Source organism: Saimiri boliviensis, chromosome 2, assembly GCF_048565385.1.
Source record: "Saimiri boliviensis isolate mSaiBol1 chromosome 2, mSaiBol1.pri, whole genome shotgun sequence".
NCBI classification, from domain to species: domain Eukaryota; kingdom Metazoa; phylum Chordata; class Mammalia; order Primates; family Cebidae; genus Saimiri; species Saimiri boliviensis.
In genome coordinates this window covers 205,306,820-205,323,559 of record NC_133450.1, presented here as the reverse complement: position 1 = coordinate 205,323,559, position 16,740 = coordinate 205,306,820, and the positions used below count along the sequence as shown (strand labels likewise).

Below are 16,740 nucleotides of genomic sequence, written 5' to 3'. Positions count from 1 at the left end.
TGAAGAATATGAAAACTTTCCAAAGGAATCCAAAATTTCATGCATTTACAAATATCTGAGTGACTGCTACGGGCAGAGCACTACCCTAGGAACAGAAACACCAGTGTTGATCCCTAAGGTGATTCTTTGTACAAGAGCCACATTGATTTTTCTGCTTAAATTCTGATGTGAGTATAATCAAGATTCTGTTGAATTTTTGTTTGTTTGTTGTTTTTCTGAGACAGGCTCTCACTCTGTCCTGTCTCAGAAGGGTGGAGTACAGTGGCATGTTCACGGCTCACCACAGCCTTGATCTGCAGGGTTCAAGCCATCCAACAATCTTAGCCTCACAAGAAGCTGGGACCACAGGCATGCTCCACTGTGCCCAGCTAACCTAATTCTTTGTTGCCCAGGCTGGTCTTGAACTCCTAGGCTCAAGAGATCCTCCTGCCTCTGCTTCCCAAAGTGTTGAGATTACAGGCATGAGCTACTGCATCTGGACTGTAATCTTTCAAAGAATGAAATAAAAAAGTGATTCCCACTATGCATTCTCTTTTTTGTTGTTGTTTTTAAACCCACTTCCCATTTAGGAAAAAAAAAAAGTACAGCTTACTGCCAGCGCTCATTTAATTTTACATAAACACAGACTTTGAGGCTGAAGCAAATCTGATTTTCAACATAAAAATATAAAAAACTGTTATTTTTAAACAGACCTTGTCTTTAACCCTAATGTAACAGAAATGTATATGATGTTACATTAGAATTAGAGACAAGAGTATTCTCGGGTCAAATGGGAAATGGGTTGAGACAGGGTCTTATTCTGTTGCCGAGGCTGAAGTTCAACAGCATGACCATGGCTCACGGTATCCTTAAACCCCTGGGCTTAAGTGATTCTCCTACCTCAGCTGGGACTATAGGTGTGCGCCACTACATCTAGCTAATTTTTTTTTTAAAGAGGCCTCACTATGTTGCCCAGGCTGGTCTCAGACTGGTAATCATTCTGCCCAATCTCAGCCACCCAAAGTGCTAGGATTACAGGAGTGAGGCACCACACCCAGTCCCTCTATGTATTCTCTTTATCATTAGACATACTCTTCTGGGATGTGACTGTCATTTACATAGTTTGTTGTTGTAACAGGATCTTGCTCTGTTGCCCAGGATGGAGTGCAGTGGTGCGATCTCAGCTCACTGCAACCTCTGCCTCCTGGGTTCAAGTGATTTTCATGTCTTGGCCTCCCAAGTAACTGGCTAATTTTTCATATTTTTAGTAGACACAGGGTTTTGCCATGTTGCCTGGGCTGGTCTTAAACTCCTGGCCTCAAGTGATCTGCCCACACCGGTCTTCCAAAATGCTGGGATGGCGTAAGCCATCTGTAACCACACCTGGCACCATTTACACTTAAGATGAAAAGAAACTAAAGTTTTCATGGGCATTACCCACTAGTACATGGAAAAATGTAGAGTGAAATGTTATATCGTCTCTTTTTCTTCCTTTAAGCTACTTTGATATAAGTGGAGAGTAAGAACCTATAAGAGACAGGCTTTCCTTTTCTCTCATTTTTGCTGGCTTTGCCTCATTTTTATATATCTTATTGCCCAGCAAGGAAGCCATCGACTTCTGTTACAGCATTTGCACACAAAGCCCAGGCATACACAGGTTCTTCTGTCCTCTCACAGGGCTCCAGGTATTCTGTGAATTCAGAAGAATTCATGTGAAAGTAAAGACAATCCAGCTTGTTCTAAAGGAAAAAGGCAAGGGCAGTAAGAATACAAAAATGTTAAAAAGCATTTGTTAGAATGTGTGAGGAGAAAATAAAAGGATGAGAATTTAGGAAGGTTCCAGAAACAAAGACGGAGAAAGAGTTGGGGAAGTGCAGTATCTCCTGTTGCCCTTCAAAAGACGTTTATAGTGTTCCAGTGGTCAGTGTTCCCATAAAGGCTTTGGCTGAAGAGTCACTCATGTAGTCTAAGCCAAGGCTGGAGGATGACTGAAAAGGATCTTACGTTGTACCATAACAAGTTGAACTTGTTTCCCAACAAACAGATTAAAGTTAGTGTTGACAGTCTACATACTCCTATCCCATCACACCCAAGGTGCACCTCAAGAGTGTCAAGGACAGACTGGGAGTGGTGGCTCATGTCTCTAATCCCAGCACTTTGGGAGGCTAAGGCGGGCGGATCACTTGAGGCCAGGAGTTCGAAACCAGCCTGGCCAACATGGTGAAACCACATCTTTGCTAAAAATACAAAAAATTAACTGGGCATGGTTGTGTGTGCCCCGAGTCCCAGCTGATTGGGAGGCTAAGGCACAAGAACTGCTTGAACCTGGGAGGCAGAGGTTGCAGTGAGCTGAGATTACGCCATCGCACTCCAGCCTGGGTGACTCCGCCTCAAAAAAATAAATAAAAGAATGTCAAGGACAATACATGAAAATCTTAACAAATGAAGTTTTTTAAAGTCCATACCTGTTTTAGGCCATAGTGCATTGACTGCAATTTCACCTTTAAATTCTTCTGCCATTCCAAGCACACACATAGACATACCATACTTAGCAATGGTATAAGCTGAAAGAATCACAAAAAATAATAATTTAATTATAAAAGAAATTAATTTAACCAATTTCTATTACTATTTTCTTCCTGATATATGTGTATGTGTGTGTATACATGTACATGTGTATATATATGTATATACATACAACACATCCTCACACACATATATATCAGGAAGAAAATAGTAATACACACACATATATATATACATAAGTATATATGTATGTATACACATATTCTTTTTTTTTTTTGAGACAGGGTCTCACTCTGCCACTCAGGCTGGAGTGCAGTGGTGTGATCATGGCTCACCACAGCCTCTATCTCCTAAGCTTAAGTGATCCTCCCACCTCAGCCTCCTGAGTAGCAGTGACTACAGGCATATGCCACCAAGACTGGCTAATTTTTAAATTTTTTGTAGAGACAATGTTTTGCCATTTTGCCCAGCCTGGTCTTGAACTCCTGGGCTCAAGCAATCCACCTGCCTTGGCCTCCCAAAGTGCTGAGATTACAGGTATGAGCCACTGCACCCAGAGTCCCTGATATATTTTTAAGAATCCTTTTCAATAATATAACATAATGTATAATTGTATAAATGTACTATTTTCTAATGAAAAGTTTTTATAGATGTGAACAGAGATGAAATAATTTTATATATATTCCCTCCTAATATTTGATTAAAATAAAAGTGACAGTAATATACTTCCATTTTTCTTAACTATGAGGGTAAATTACATTGTTATCTTTTAATATGTTTTTCCTTTGCTTTCTTTCTTTCTTTTTTTTTTTTTGAGACACAGCTTCACTCTGTCACCCAGGCTGGAGTGCAGTGGTGAGATCTTGGCTCACTGCAAACTCTGCCTCCCAGGTTCAAATGATTCTTGTGCCTCAGCCTCCCAAGTAGCTGAGATTACAGGTGTGTGCCACCATGCCCAGCTAATTTTTGTATTTTTGTAGAGACTGGGTTTCACTATGTTGGCCAGGCTGGTCCCAAACTCCTGACCTCAAGTGATCTGCCTGCCTCAGCTTCCCAAAGTGCTGGGATTACAGACACGAGCCAATGCACCTGGACTCTTTCTTTCTTTCTTTTTTTTTTTAGAATGAAATGATTATTTTAAGGAAAACTACCACTAGTAAAACAACAATAAAAAAAAGGCTGCAGTGCTTGCTTCGGCAGCACATGTACTAAAACTGGAACGATACAGAGAAGATTAGCATGGCCCCTGCGTGAGGATGACACGCAAATCTGTGAAGTGTTCCATTTAAAAAAAAAGGCTGCAAATGTATTTAACCTAGTCAATGGAAGTAGAACTTCTTTCAGTTTTGCTTTGTGGGTCCCCATTCCAAGTGCCTTTCTAAATGTTAGTGAATTATGCTGAAATAAAAACTAAGTGTTTGATACAACTATTTTAAAGGGGGCACCTATACATAAATCTTGTTGCTTAGCATATTTGCCTTAAACCATTAGTTTGCTATGAAAGGTAATAGGGGTTTTTTTTTGTCATGCTTTTTGTTAGTCTGTTTTTTTAAGTCAGGGTCTCGCTCTGTCACGAGGCTGGAGTGCAGTGCCATGATCACAGCTCGTTGCAGCCTCAAACTCCTGGGCTCAAGCAATCCTCCCACCTCAGCCTCCCAAGTAGCTGGGACTACAGGTGCACACTTGGCTAAGAAAAATAAAGTATCTCATAGATAGTTTTTAACCAATTTTATTGAAGAATAAATTACACACAACAAGGCCAGGCGCGGTGGCTCACGCCTGTAATCCCAGCACTTTGGGAGGCCAAGGCGGGAGGATCATGAGGTCAAGAGATTGAGACCATCCTGGCCAACACGGTGAAACCCCATCTTTACTAAAATACAAAAATTAGCTGGGCATGGTGGTGCACACGCTACTTGGGAGGCTGAGGCAGAAGAATTGCTTGAACCCAGGAGGCAGAGGTTGCAGTGAGCCGATATCCCACCACTGCACTCCAGCCTGATGCCTGGCGACAGAGTGAGACTCTGTCTCAAAAAAAAGACACACAACAAAACACTCATTGGGAAGTGAAAGAGCTTTCTGAAATGGTAAAAATTCGTATCTTGATTTGGGTGTTGGTTATATACATTTGCCAAAACTCATCATATTAAACCATTAAGATCTGTGCATTTTATTGAATGTAAATTATGCCTCAATTATAAAAATTACATATAAAAGATTAAGAATCTACCTTCCAAATGCCACTTTATAATTTGGCATAGAAAATTCAATGCTGAATGTTATGTGCAGATGTGATTACATCAGGCGTACACAAATTTAATTCAAAACAAATTAAGCACAAACCATCCCCTCACCCTAACACCTACCACAGTGCTGTTTGAACCAAACTGGATTTAGGTTCAGTGGTGGACTGAGATTGAGGATATGAGCAACTTTGCTCTTTTTCAAATAAGGAATACATGCTTTAGATCTGAAAGCAAAAGAAAATACAAGTCAAGTTAATAGCTTTCTAAGCATTTCTCCACTTTTTTTTTTTTTTTTTTTAAAGAGATGGGGCCTTGCTCTGTTGCCCAGCCTGGAGTGCAGGCTGAATCACAGTTCACTGCAGCCTTGAGCTCCTGTGCTCCTGGACTCAAGCAATCTTCCCGCCTCAAATTTCTGAGTAGCTGGAACTATAGATGTGTGCCCCTATGCCCAGCTGATTTTTATAATTTTTTTAGAGACAGGGTCTAGCTTTGTTGCCCAGGCTGGTCTTGAACTCCTTGGGCTCAAGCACCTCCTACTTCAGCCTCCCAAAGTGCCAGGATTACAGATTTACAGGTGTAAACCACTGCACCCAGCCAACTTCTTCATTTTTTTTTTCTTTTTAATTTTAAGACAAAGTCTCTCGGCCAGGTGTGGTGGCTCATGCCTGTAATCACAGCACTTTAGAAGGCTGAGGCAGGCAGATCACAACGTCAGGAGTTCAAGACCAGCCAGGCAACATAGTGAAACCACATCTCTACAAAAAATACAAAACAGCTGGGTGTGGTGGCAGGCACCTGTAGCCCCAGCTGCTTGGGAGGCTGAAGCAGAAGAATCACTTGAACCGCAAGGCGGAGATTGCTGTGAGCTAAAATCTTGCCACTGCACTCCAGTCTAGGTGACAGAGTGAGATTCCATCTCAAGGGGAAGGGAAAAAAAAAAAAGACAGGGTCTCCCTGTTGCCAGGCTGGAGTGCAGTGACATGGTAACATCTCATCGCAGCCTCTGCCTCCCCAACTCAAGCAAGTCCTCTCATCTCATTCTCCAGAATAGCTGGGACTATAGGTGTGTGCCTGTGTGCCAGCATGCCCAGCTACCTGGATAGTTTTTTATTTTTTATTTTTATTTTTTTCTTAGAAACAGGGTCTTGCTATTTTGCCCAGACTTGTCTCAAACTCCTGGACTCAAGTGATCCACTTGCCTCGGCCTCCCAAAGTGCTGAGATTACAAGATCTGGCCAATCCACTTTTAAAGATATATTTTAAACTACTCCTACAGAGTAGAATTTGCTCAGAAATCTGTAGGGGACTATTTGTTTGCTTTGTTCATAGGGTACTTTTGTTTGCTTTCTAGAATAAAGACAGAAAAGCAACTAATTTTCATCCTTTGAAATTCTGCTTAATGGCCTGAAAATATGATCTGTTTGATGGAAAAAATCAATTCCTTGACATACTAGCCTTAAGCCCAACTTTATCCGCAACCACAACCACCCCAAATTCTGCCTCCGCAACACACACAAGTAATTTTCAGAGACAGTTAATGTACTTTTCGGTCAGGACAGTGGTAAATAACATGAGTGTTCAAGTTAGACAGACCAGTGTTCAAATTCTGCTTCTGCCCCTTCATTGTGTGACCTTGGGCAAATTGTGTAGCTCAGTTCTCTCCTCTGTAAATGTTGGTAATACTCGATACCTTCTATGATTGACCAAAAGATTAAAATTAGATTATTTATATGAGATACTTAGGACAATGTATATACTAAACGTGAAATAAACTATCACTGTTTTTAGTATAACGTAGGCTGATTTTTTCCCTCTTTTTCTTTTTCTTTTTTTTTTTTTTGAGACGGAGTTTCGCTCTTGTTACCCAGGCTGGAGTGCAATGGCGCGATCTCGGCTCACAGCAACCTCCGCCTCCTGGGTTCAAGCAATTCTCCTGCCTCAGCCTCCTGAGTAGCTGGGATTACAGGCAAGCGCCACTATGCCCAGCTACTTTTTTGTGTTTTTAGTAGAGACGGGGTTTCACCATGTTGACCAGGATGGTCTCGATCTCTCGACCTCGTGATCCACCTGCCTCGGCCTCCCAAAGTGCTGGGATTACAGGCTTGAGCCACTGCGCCCGGCGATTTTTTCCCTCTTAATAGGCGTAGTACTTCCACTGCATTAGAACCATAATTTAGTAATATAACACTCACTACATTCCCAAATTTAATTTTCACCAATATAAAATATGCCTTTGGGTCCAATGTATAGCTTTATTTTTAGAAAGTCACTCATTAAGGTAGGTAATTTATTTTATAAAAGATTCACACCAATATTTCTAACATGTTAATTTTTTTTTTCTTTTTTTTTTTGAGACAGAGTTTCGCTCTTGTTACCCAGGCTGGAGTGCAATGGCGTGATCTCGGCTCACTGCAACCTCCGCCTCCTGGGTTCAGGCAATTCTCCTGCCTCAGCTTCCCGAGTAGCTGGGACTACAGGCGCATGCCACCATGCCCAGCTAATTTTTGTATTTTTAGTAGAGACGGGGTTTCACCATGTTGACCAGGATGGTCTCGATCTCTTGACCTTGTGATCCACCCGCCTCGGCCTCCCAAAGTGCTGGGAGTATAGGCGTGAGCCACCGCACCTAGCCTAAAATGTTAATTTTTATACAATGTCAACAGCTAAAATATTATAGCTTAATTTATAGCTTTATTTTAGCTATACATTTAGCTTTCATTTATATTCAATGACTTCTAGGACTTCTAGGACTCTGAACTAGTTCATTCTTTTTTTTCCCCTTTACCCTGAACCAGGAGCTGTGAATGAACTAGTTCATTCTTCTTTCAAGTCAGTTTTTAAATTACCAAATGTACAACACTGGTATTAACAACAGCAATACCTTACCAAGCTTACTAAACCAAATACAGTCAATACCACAAGAGGGTTTTTGGTAGAAGCTGTTTTCATTTCCAAAGATGCTTCACTTTTATGGAGGTGAGGTAAAGTGGGGCAAACAACATTACAGCTGAGTTTCATTCAACAGTGAAACTGCAACTTGAAGCTTCAAGAAGAAACAAATCTATTCCCAGTCAGTAAGATCATATTTTACACTCAAAGGAAAGAGCTCATTTCATTTACATTCTAAACATAAACTTTCCCTTAATCTATGAGAAAAAACCTTTCCGTCTGCACTTTGCTGGCCCAGACCTTTACGCTGTTAATCCTACATCAGATGCATCTGTCACAGTAGCATGCCTTCTTATAGATTATATTGAAAACGCTAAGCACCACACTTAGATATTAATACCTGCAGCCTAATAAAATAGTTACATTTACAGAAAACTTACTATGTGCCAGGTTCTGCTTTTATTACTTTTCATGAATTATTTTACTTAGTCAGGTTGCAAACTCAAAGGCCTGTAAGGCATTTGAGTAAACAAAGTGAGCTGGGCATAAGAAAAATCAACTGTTCAGAGATACAACTGAACCGTACTACTAAGCTTCTATAAGCATTTAACCTGGTACAGACAATGTGATACTAAAGTGTATAAAATAAATTAAAATTGAAAAATATAAATTAAAAAAAAGAAATATCCTCTGTGCGTTACCAACGGAGTAAAAATAAAATAAAATAGAAATATTTCATTATAAATTTTCATTTTATAGCATACCTCTCATGGAGGGCCAAAAATCTGAAACTTTTCTTTGACCCAAAGGTCAGTGTGAGGTCTTTCATTTGGTATTGCAATCTGCTTTTAACTGGGAGCAACATTTAATTTTATTTAGTGGGTTTTTTTTTTTAAGTAGCTGTTAATAAAGGTAGGAACTCTCAATAGTGAATAGAATCTTTGTGCTAGAGTTTTAATTTTAACTTTAATTAAAAAAAAAAAAATAGAGACGCCGGGCGCGGTGGTTCACACCTGTAATCCCAGCACTTTGGAAGTCTGAGGCGGGTGGATCACAAGGTCAAGAAATCGAGACCATCCAACATGGTGAAACCTCGTCTCTACTAAAAATACAAAAAATTAGCTGGGCATGGTGGCGCATGCCTGTAGTCCCAGCTACTCAGGAGGCTAAGGCAGGAGAATTGCCTGAACCCAGGAGGCGGAGGTTGCGGTGAGCCGAGATCACGCCATTGCACTCCAGCCTGGGTAACAAGAGCAAAACTGCGTCTCAAAAAAAAAAAAAAATAGAGACAGGGTTCACTATGTTGCCCAGGTTGGTCTCGAACTCCTAAACTCAAGTAATCCGCCCACTTTGTCCTCCCAAAGTACTGAGATTATAAATGTAAGCCACCTTACATGGTCTGTTTTGTTTTTTGTTTTGTTTTGTTTTGTTTTGTTTTTTGAGACAGAGTTTCGCTCTTGTTACCCAGGCTGGAGTGCAATGGTGCGATCTCGGCTCACCGCAACCTCTGCCTCCTGGGTTCAGGCAATTCTCCTGCCTCAGCCTCCTAAATAGCTGGGATTACAAGCACACGCCACCATGCCCAGCTAATTTTTTGTATTTTTAGTAGAGACGGGGTTTCACCATGTTGACCAGGATGGTCTCGATCTCTTGACCTCGTGATCCACCCACCTCGGCCTCCCAAAGTGCTGGGATTACAGGCTTGAGCCACCATGCCCGGCCAGTCTGTTTTGTTTTTAACTGAACATTCACATCTAAAAACGTCGGTTAAGACATCACTTTCATTTTTGAAAAATGATCTCAATATAGGAAAGTGGACGAAATTATTCTTGCCAAACGGGCTTTCCAAAGACATAATTTCACAAGGAAAAAACAAAGAGAACCATACATTTATGTACACATCAGTCATAACGTCAGTTTAAAAGGTAAAGTCTATAGTTAGGACTACTAATTTTGACAAATTTACATAAAATTCAATGCTTTACTTGTATTGATCATCTCTTGGAAAGAAAACATGTACATTTTTTAACTTTGTTAGTAGGGAGCAATTCTTTTTTTTTTTGAGACGGAGTTTCGCTCTTGTTACCCAGGTTGGAGTGCAATGGCACGATCTCGGCTCACCGCAACCTCCACCTCCTGCGTTCAGGCAATTCTCCTGCCTCAGCCTCCTGAGTAGCTGGGATTACAGGCACGCACCACCATGCCCAGCTAATTTTTTGTATTTTTAGTAGAGACCGGGTTTCATCATGTTGACAGGATGGTCTCGATCTCTTGACCTCGTGATCCACCCATCTGGGCCTCCCTAAGTGCTGGGATTACAGGCGTGAGCCACCAAGCCTGGCCCAGGGAGCAATTCTTAGTGAACGATGCAATGAACGAACAATTTCTGTACCCTTGTGTAATATATACCTACATTTGTTTAGATGTTAATAAGCTTAAAGTTGACACTGATCAGTATCTATAGTTAAGATTGCTCTTTTTAGGCCGGGCGCCGTGGCTCAAGCTTGTAATCCCAGCACTTTGGGAGGCCGAGGCAGGTGGATCACGAGGTCGAGAGATCGAGACCATCCTGGTCAACATGGTGAAACCCCGTCTCTACTAAAAATACAAAAAATTAGCTGGGCATGGTGGCACGTGCCTATAATCCCAGCTACTCAGGAGGCTGAGGCAGGAGAATTGCCTGAACCCAGGAGGCGGAGGTTGCGGTGAGCCAAGATCGCGCCATTGCACTCCAGCCTGGGTAACAAGAGCGAAACTCCGTCTCAAAAAAAAAAAAAAAGAAAGAAAGTCATTTCATGTCATGAATACCCAGTCTAAAACCTTTTTAATCACTTCAAAATTCTCCTGATGCCATAATATACCTAGGCGTATAGTACAAGTTTAGTAACCCTTATGCTTGGGACCAGAAGTATTTCAGATTTCATTCTGAAATATCTGCATTATACTCAACAAGTTCAACATCCCTACTCCGAAAATCTGAAATCCTTAATGTTCCAATGAGCATTTCTTTTGAATGTCAAGTCAGCACTCCAAACGTTTCAGATCTCAGAGCATTTTGGATTGGGGGTTTTCGGACTAGGGATACTCAGCCTGTATATTTATATCTGCGGCTTCATCATCTATAATAGAAACTGCCACAAAGCATTAAACTTATTCACACAACATGCCCTTAACTAAGCCATAGTTCAACATGCTGAGCAATCGTATTCCTGGTTAGGTTTATATTGCTAAGCATTTGTTTAACAAATACTTACATTCAACTGAAATTCTTTCACAAAATTGCCAGCTATAAAAGATTTTGATTCCCAGATAATTTTTTCTAGTACCATGACAGTATCACACAGCAACACTGCCCATTTTATTTGAAAATAAACACAAACTCTTGAAAAATGAATTCTTTTTCTAGTGCAAGTTTTTCATCACAATCTATATGCTTGCCAAAATTCTTTTTTTCTTTTTGAGACAGAGTCTCACTCTCTCGCCCAGGCTGGAGTGTAGTGGTGTGATCTCGGCTCATTGCAGCCTCCGCTCCTGGGTTCAAGTGATTCTCCTGCCGCAGCCTCTGGACTAGCTGGGATTATAGGTGTGTACCATCATGCTTGGCTAATTTTTTATGTTTTTAGTAGAGACAGGATTTCACCATGTGGGCATGGCTGGTCTTGAACTCCTGACCTCAGGTGATCCACCTGCCTTGGCCTCCCAAAGTACAGGGATTACAGGCATGAGCCACCACGTCCAGCCATTTGCCATAATTCTTACTGTGGTATGATTCAATATGGTTTCATTCAATAGAGACATACCTTACATATTGAATTTATAGAAATACATCTCATATCTACAAACAAGTAAGCCTTCACCCATTTTACTTGAACATACGGCCCTCTTGGCATAAGTCTCATTTTCCCACTTCAGAGAGAGATGTGGTTATGATAAATATTTCACTTTCCTCTTTCATATAAGAAAAACAACAGTGCAAGCACGATGATATGATAACCTGTTAGCCTGTTCTCAGCATCCAGAAGACAACAGAGCTCAGGCCCCATCTAATGAGGCGGTTGATACCCTGCCACTCAGCTACAGCAACTAATAACTGTTGCCATGTGGTAATGCTGTCTCTATGTGGCCAGATCTTCCCACATTTCAAGAAAAGCCAGAAATCTGAACTTTTTAATTTTTTATTTATTTATTTATTTATTTATTTATTTATTTTTTGAGACGGAGTTTCGCTCTTGTTACCCAGGCTGGAGTGCAATGGCGCGATCTTGGCTCACCGCAACCTTCACCTCCTGGGTTCAGGCAATTCTCCTGCCTCAGCCTCCTGAGTAGCTGGGATTACAGGCACGCGCCACCATGCCCAGCTAATTTTTTGTATTTTTAGTAGAGACGGGGTTTCACCATGTCGACCAGGATGGTCTCAATCTCTCAACCTCGTGATCCACCCACCTTGGCCTCCCAGAGTGCTGGGATTACAGGCTTGAGCCACCGCGCCCGGCCTTATTTATTTATTTTTTTAAGACGGGGTTTCACCATGTTGGTCAGGCTGGTCTTGAACTCCCGACCTCAGGTGATCCACCCGCCTTGGCCTCCAAAGTGCTTGGATTACAGGCGTGAGCCACCATGCCCGGCCAATCTGAACTTTTGTGTAAATCTTCTAATTTTTTCAACATGAGCAACCAATAAAGCTTTTGAGACAGGGTCTCACTCCGTTGCCCATGCTGGGGTGCAGTAGCGTGATCTCAACCAACAGCAATGTCTGCCTCCCAGGGTCAAGCAATCCTCTCACTTCAACTTCCTGAGTAGTTGGGACTACAGGCACATGTGCCGCCAGCCCCAGCTAATTTTTCTATTTTTTGTAGAGACAGGGTTTTGCCATGTTGCCCAGGCCGGCTTTGAACTTCTGGGCTCAAGTGATCCACCTGCCTCAGCTTCCCAAAGTACTGGGAATACAGGCATGAACTGCTACACCTAGCCCTAACTAATAAAACTTTATATGTAGGTAATGAATGAAAACAATTTTGTTTTAACTCTGTCTGGGCCAAGTCTTGCAGACCCAACAAAACACATCTGAGGGCAAAATTCAGGACACTAAATTAACAACTTAAGACATTTAACCCTCATGACCAACCCTGTAACAAACTACTTTATTCCTGCCATTTTAAAAGTAAAGAAACTGAATCTGCAAGAAGTAAAGTTACTTGTCCAAGGTCACAAAATAGAAAGTCATGGGTAAGGGGGAGGTTAGGATTTGAATCCAAGCAGTCTTACTACAAAGCCTAAGCTCCTAACCACCTGTTGTACATATAACAAGATACACAGAAGGTACATAAGCAAGTTCTATGCTATGTATCCACAAGGAAAATGATAGAACCAGAGGGTAAATAAACAAATAAATAAATGGAAAACAAGATGGGTTGTCTGACAAATCCAGAACAGATCAGGACCATATTCTCTTTCCTTCGATATTATACATTTCCCTGACAATGCCCAAAAAAGTATTAGCCTTTTTATTGGTCACATTAAAGTGTGATTCATAATGAGAATGGCCTTGCTGTTATTTATATAACTAAAACCCAAGTCTTTTTTTTTTTTTTTTAACCCCAGGTCTTTTTGAGAGGAAGGATACTATGGTTGGCTTGAGAAATCAGAGACAGTCCTAGGAGAGAACTGTGTCCTATGAAAGACACAGTACACTGGGTGCAGTGGCTCACGCCTGTAATCCCAGCACTTTGGGAAGCCGAGGCGGGTGGATCACGAGGTCAAGAGATTGAGACCATCCTGGTCAACATGCTGAAACCCCGTCTCTACTAAAAATACAAAAAATTAGCTGGGCATGGTGGCACGTGCCTGTAGTCCCAGCTACTCAGGAGGCTGAGGCAGGAGAATTGCCTGAACCCAGGAGGCGGAGGTTGCGGTGAGCCGAGATCGCTCCATTGCACTCCAGCCTGGGTAACAAGAGCAAAACTCCGTCTCAAAAAAAAAAAAAAAAAAAAGACACAGTACACATGTAAGTATTTACACATACAAATATCTGAGAAAATGCTTGAGCTATACTTTAGTCCTTTTTTTTCTTTAGAGACAGAGTCTTTCTCTGTTTCCCAGACTGGAGTGCAGTGCCATGATCACAGCTCATTGCAGCCTCAAACTCCTGAGCTCAAGGGATCTTCTTGCCTCATCCTCCCGAGTAGATGAGACCACCACCACCACGGTCTCAGTAGGCACAGTCCACTATGCCTGCCTCATTTTAAAAAAACTTTTTTCTGTAGAGACAGTGTCTTACCATCTTGTGCAGCTCAGTCTTGAACTCCTGGTTTCCGATGATCCTCCCCTCACCCAAAGTCTGAAATTACAGGTGTGAGCTACCATGTTCAGCCTACTTTAGTCTTTCCTAAACTCATAGAGAAAAGGAACTCTACATAAAACGATCTAAAATATTATTGGGCCAGGCATGGTGGGTTTACACCTCTAATCCTAGCACTTTGGGAGGCCAAGGCAGATAGATCACCTGAAGTCAGGAGTTTGAGACCAGCCTAGCCAACATGGTGAAATCCTGTCTTTACTAAATAAATACAAAATATTGCTCAGGCGTGGTGGTGGGTGCCTGTAATCCCCGTTACTCTGAAGGCTAAGGAAAGAGAATCACTTGAACCTGGGAGGCAGAGGTTGCAGTGAGCCAAGATCGCACCATTACACTCTAGCCTGGGCAACAAGAGTGAAACTTTGTCTCAAAAAATAAAATAAAATAAAGTAAAATAAAATAAAATAAAATAAAATAAAAACTATTGACTGAATGGAGGACTTTTAGACCTTTATAAGGATTGACCAGATTTTGAGCTACGGTGCTAATTTGGCTCAAATCTGTTTACAACGAAGTAAGTTCCCTGAGAAGACACGACAACATCCTCCCCGACAACTCTTCTAACTTACGCAAGGTAGGTGCCTCTGGTGTTCACGCTCATCATCAAATCCATTCTCTTGGTAGGTGTTTCCAATGTGTTGGTCAAGCTAATGGCACTGGCATTATTTACCAAAATATCAATTCCTGTTTTAAAAATAATCAATTTCACTTTTTAAGACTTTTTATCACGCACACAAAAAAGCACTTACTCTCTCTTGAACCCTTAGTTGATTCACAAATACAGTCATGTACCCCACCTAACATTTTAGTCAACAATGAACCGTATACACAACATGGTCCCCTAAGTTTATAATACTGCATTTTTATTCTTTTTTCTATCTAGATATGTTCAGATACATACTCACCATTGTGTTACAAATGCCTACAGTACAGAAACATGTTAGGCAGGTTTGTAGCCTGGAAGCAATAGACTAGGTTTGTGTAAATACACTTTATATTCACACGATCATGAAATCACCTAATAATGCCTTGCTTAGAACACATCACCATCATTAAGCAATGCGTGACTATACTTCTTTTAGATAATATGACTGACCACCTACCAGTGCAAGACTGGTAGGTGTTTCAAAATAGCACCTGCATGACTCTCACTAGCACAATGGAGATACAGCCAATCGCCAGAGCTCCATGTGAAACAACATGGAGGCTTAGTTTTTAGTGGTTTGTAACTTCCACCCTTATCTATTCTCTTACCTCCTGGTTGTCCCCTGTCTCCATAAACTTCGGATAAAATTCCTTAAAGTCTTTCTTCCTCTCTAGCATAAAGTTCAAAGGCCTGTCCTCCTTCCAAGCATAGTAGTCCTCCTTCCCCCAAGACCCCTGACTTAAAAGGAAAGGCTCCTTTCTGGTCTTGGAAACTGGGAAAAGAGAAAGACCTACTGTTTCAATCCGAGGCAAATCATCAAAGTGGATCTATTTTGTTTTAGTGGCTCATATGCACACACACACAAAATAAATCTACAGCAACTACTATTTCTACGAATTCTATCGGTTTCTACCTATAAGCAACATGTTTTGTTTATAGTAATACGCTTAGTGAAATAACATTAAAAGAAAATGGTGCCGGGCGCGGTGGCTCAAGCCTGTAATCCCAGCACTTTGGGAGGCCGAGGCGGGTGGATCACGAGGTTGAAAGATCGAGACCATCCTGGTCAACATGGCGAAACCCCGTCTCTACTAAAAATACAATAAAACTAGCTGGGCATGGTGGCGCGTGCCTGTAATCCCAGCTACTTAGGAGGCTGAGGCAGGAGAATTGCCTGAGACCAGGAGGCGGAGGTTGCGGTGAGCCGAGATCGCGCCATTGCACTCCAGCCTGGGTAACAAGAGCGAAACTCCGTCTCAAAAAAAAAAAAGAAAACAAAAGAAAATGGTAAAATACAAAAACGATGTCAAACATTTTTCTTTGCTTCTACCTGGTCTTTATTAGTCTTTGTAAAGTACACTTAATGATGGTTGTATAACAATATAATACACTTGGTTGTCATTGAACTGTACACTTAAAAATAGTTAAGATGATAAATTTTATGTTATGTGTATTTCACCACAATTTAAAAAAATTAAATACTAAATGCAAGGCTGGGCACAGTGGCTCATGCCTGTAATCCTAGCCCTTTGGGAAACTGAGGCAGGTAGATCCCTTGAGGTCAGGAGTTTGAGACCAGCCTGGTCCACATGGTGAAACCCCATCTCTACTAAAAATAGAAAAATTAGCTAGGCCTAGTGGCAGGTGCCTGTAGTCCCAGCTGCTCAGGAGGCTGAGGTTGGGGGATCACCTGAGCCCAGGAGGTCAAGGCTACAGTGAGCCACAATCATGCCACTGCACTCCAGTCTGGGTAACAGAGTGAGAGCCTGTCTAAAAAAGAAAAGAAAAGAAAGAAAGAACTAAAACTGAATGAATATGGGAGAATGAAAAGCCTCAACTTTCTCCCCTTAGTTCCTCCCTAAAAACTAGTGGATAAACTAATTACATCAACTCCTAAGTGGCACTAGTTAACCACTTTTACTACTAGGTGACGTTATTTTAGATAAAATATCCTGCATTTGAGTATGGCACACTTTACATTTAGGGCCCCGTCAGTTCGACAAAAAAAAAATTTTGCATTTTCTCTCCTCTTCTCACACAGGCATTCACATTACTTCAGGAAAGGCTGCTGGCTAGGGGTAAGATTTTGGATTTAAGGG

At 41.4% G+C, this 16,740-nt stretch overlaps 1 protein-coding gene and 1 non-coding gene across 5 annotated transcripts in view; one reads left to right on the top strand and one right to left on the bottom strand.

The window, feature by feature from the left end:
- HSDL2 (hydroxysteroid dehydrogenase like 2) overlaps positions 1-16,740 on the bottom strand; it is an 87,420-nt gene that overhangs the window by 57,791 nt on the left and 12,889 nt on the right. For all 4 annotated transcript variants that reach the window (XM_039475123.2, XM_074395182.1, XM_074395181.1 and 1 more), the window contains 3 exons: positions 14,565-14,679; positions 4,872-4,975; positions 2,445-2,543 (listed from right to left, as the gene is read on the bottom strand). In XM_039475123.2, coding sequence (XP_039331057.1) covers positions 2,445-2,543; positions 4,872-4,975; positions 14,565-14,608 — 247 coding nt within the window. In that variant the 5' untranslated portion in view covers positions 14,609-14,679. The remainder of the gene's footprint in view (positions 1-2,444; positions 2,544-4,871; positions 4,976-14,564; positions 14,680-16,740) is intronic.
- On the top strand, positions 3,690-3,796 carry LOC120366436 (U6 spliceosomal RNA). The gene has a single exon (XR_005581103.1). It is a non-coding gene; the product is annotated as a U6 spliceosomal RNA (small nuclear RNA).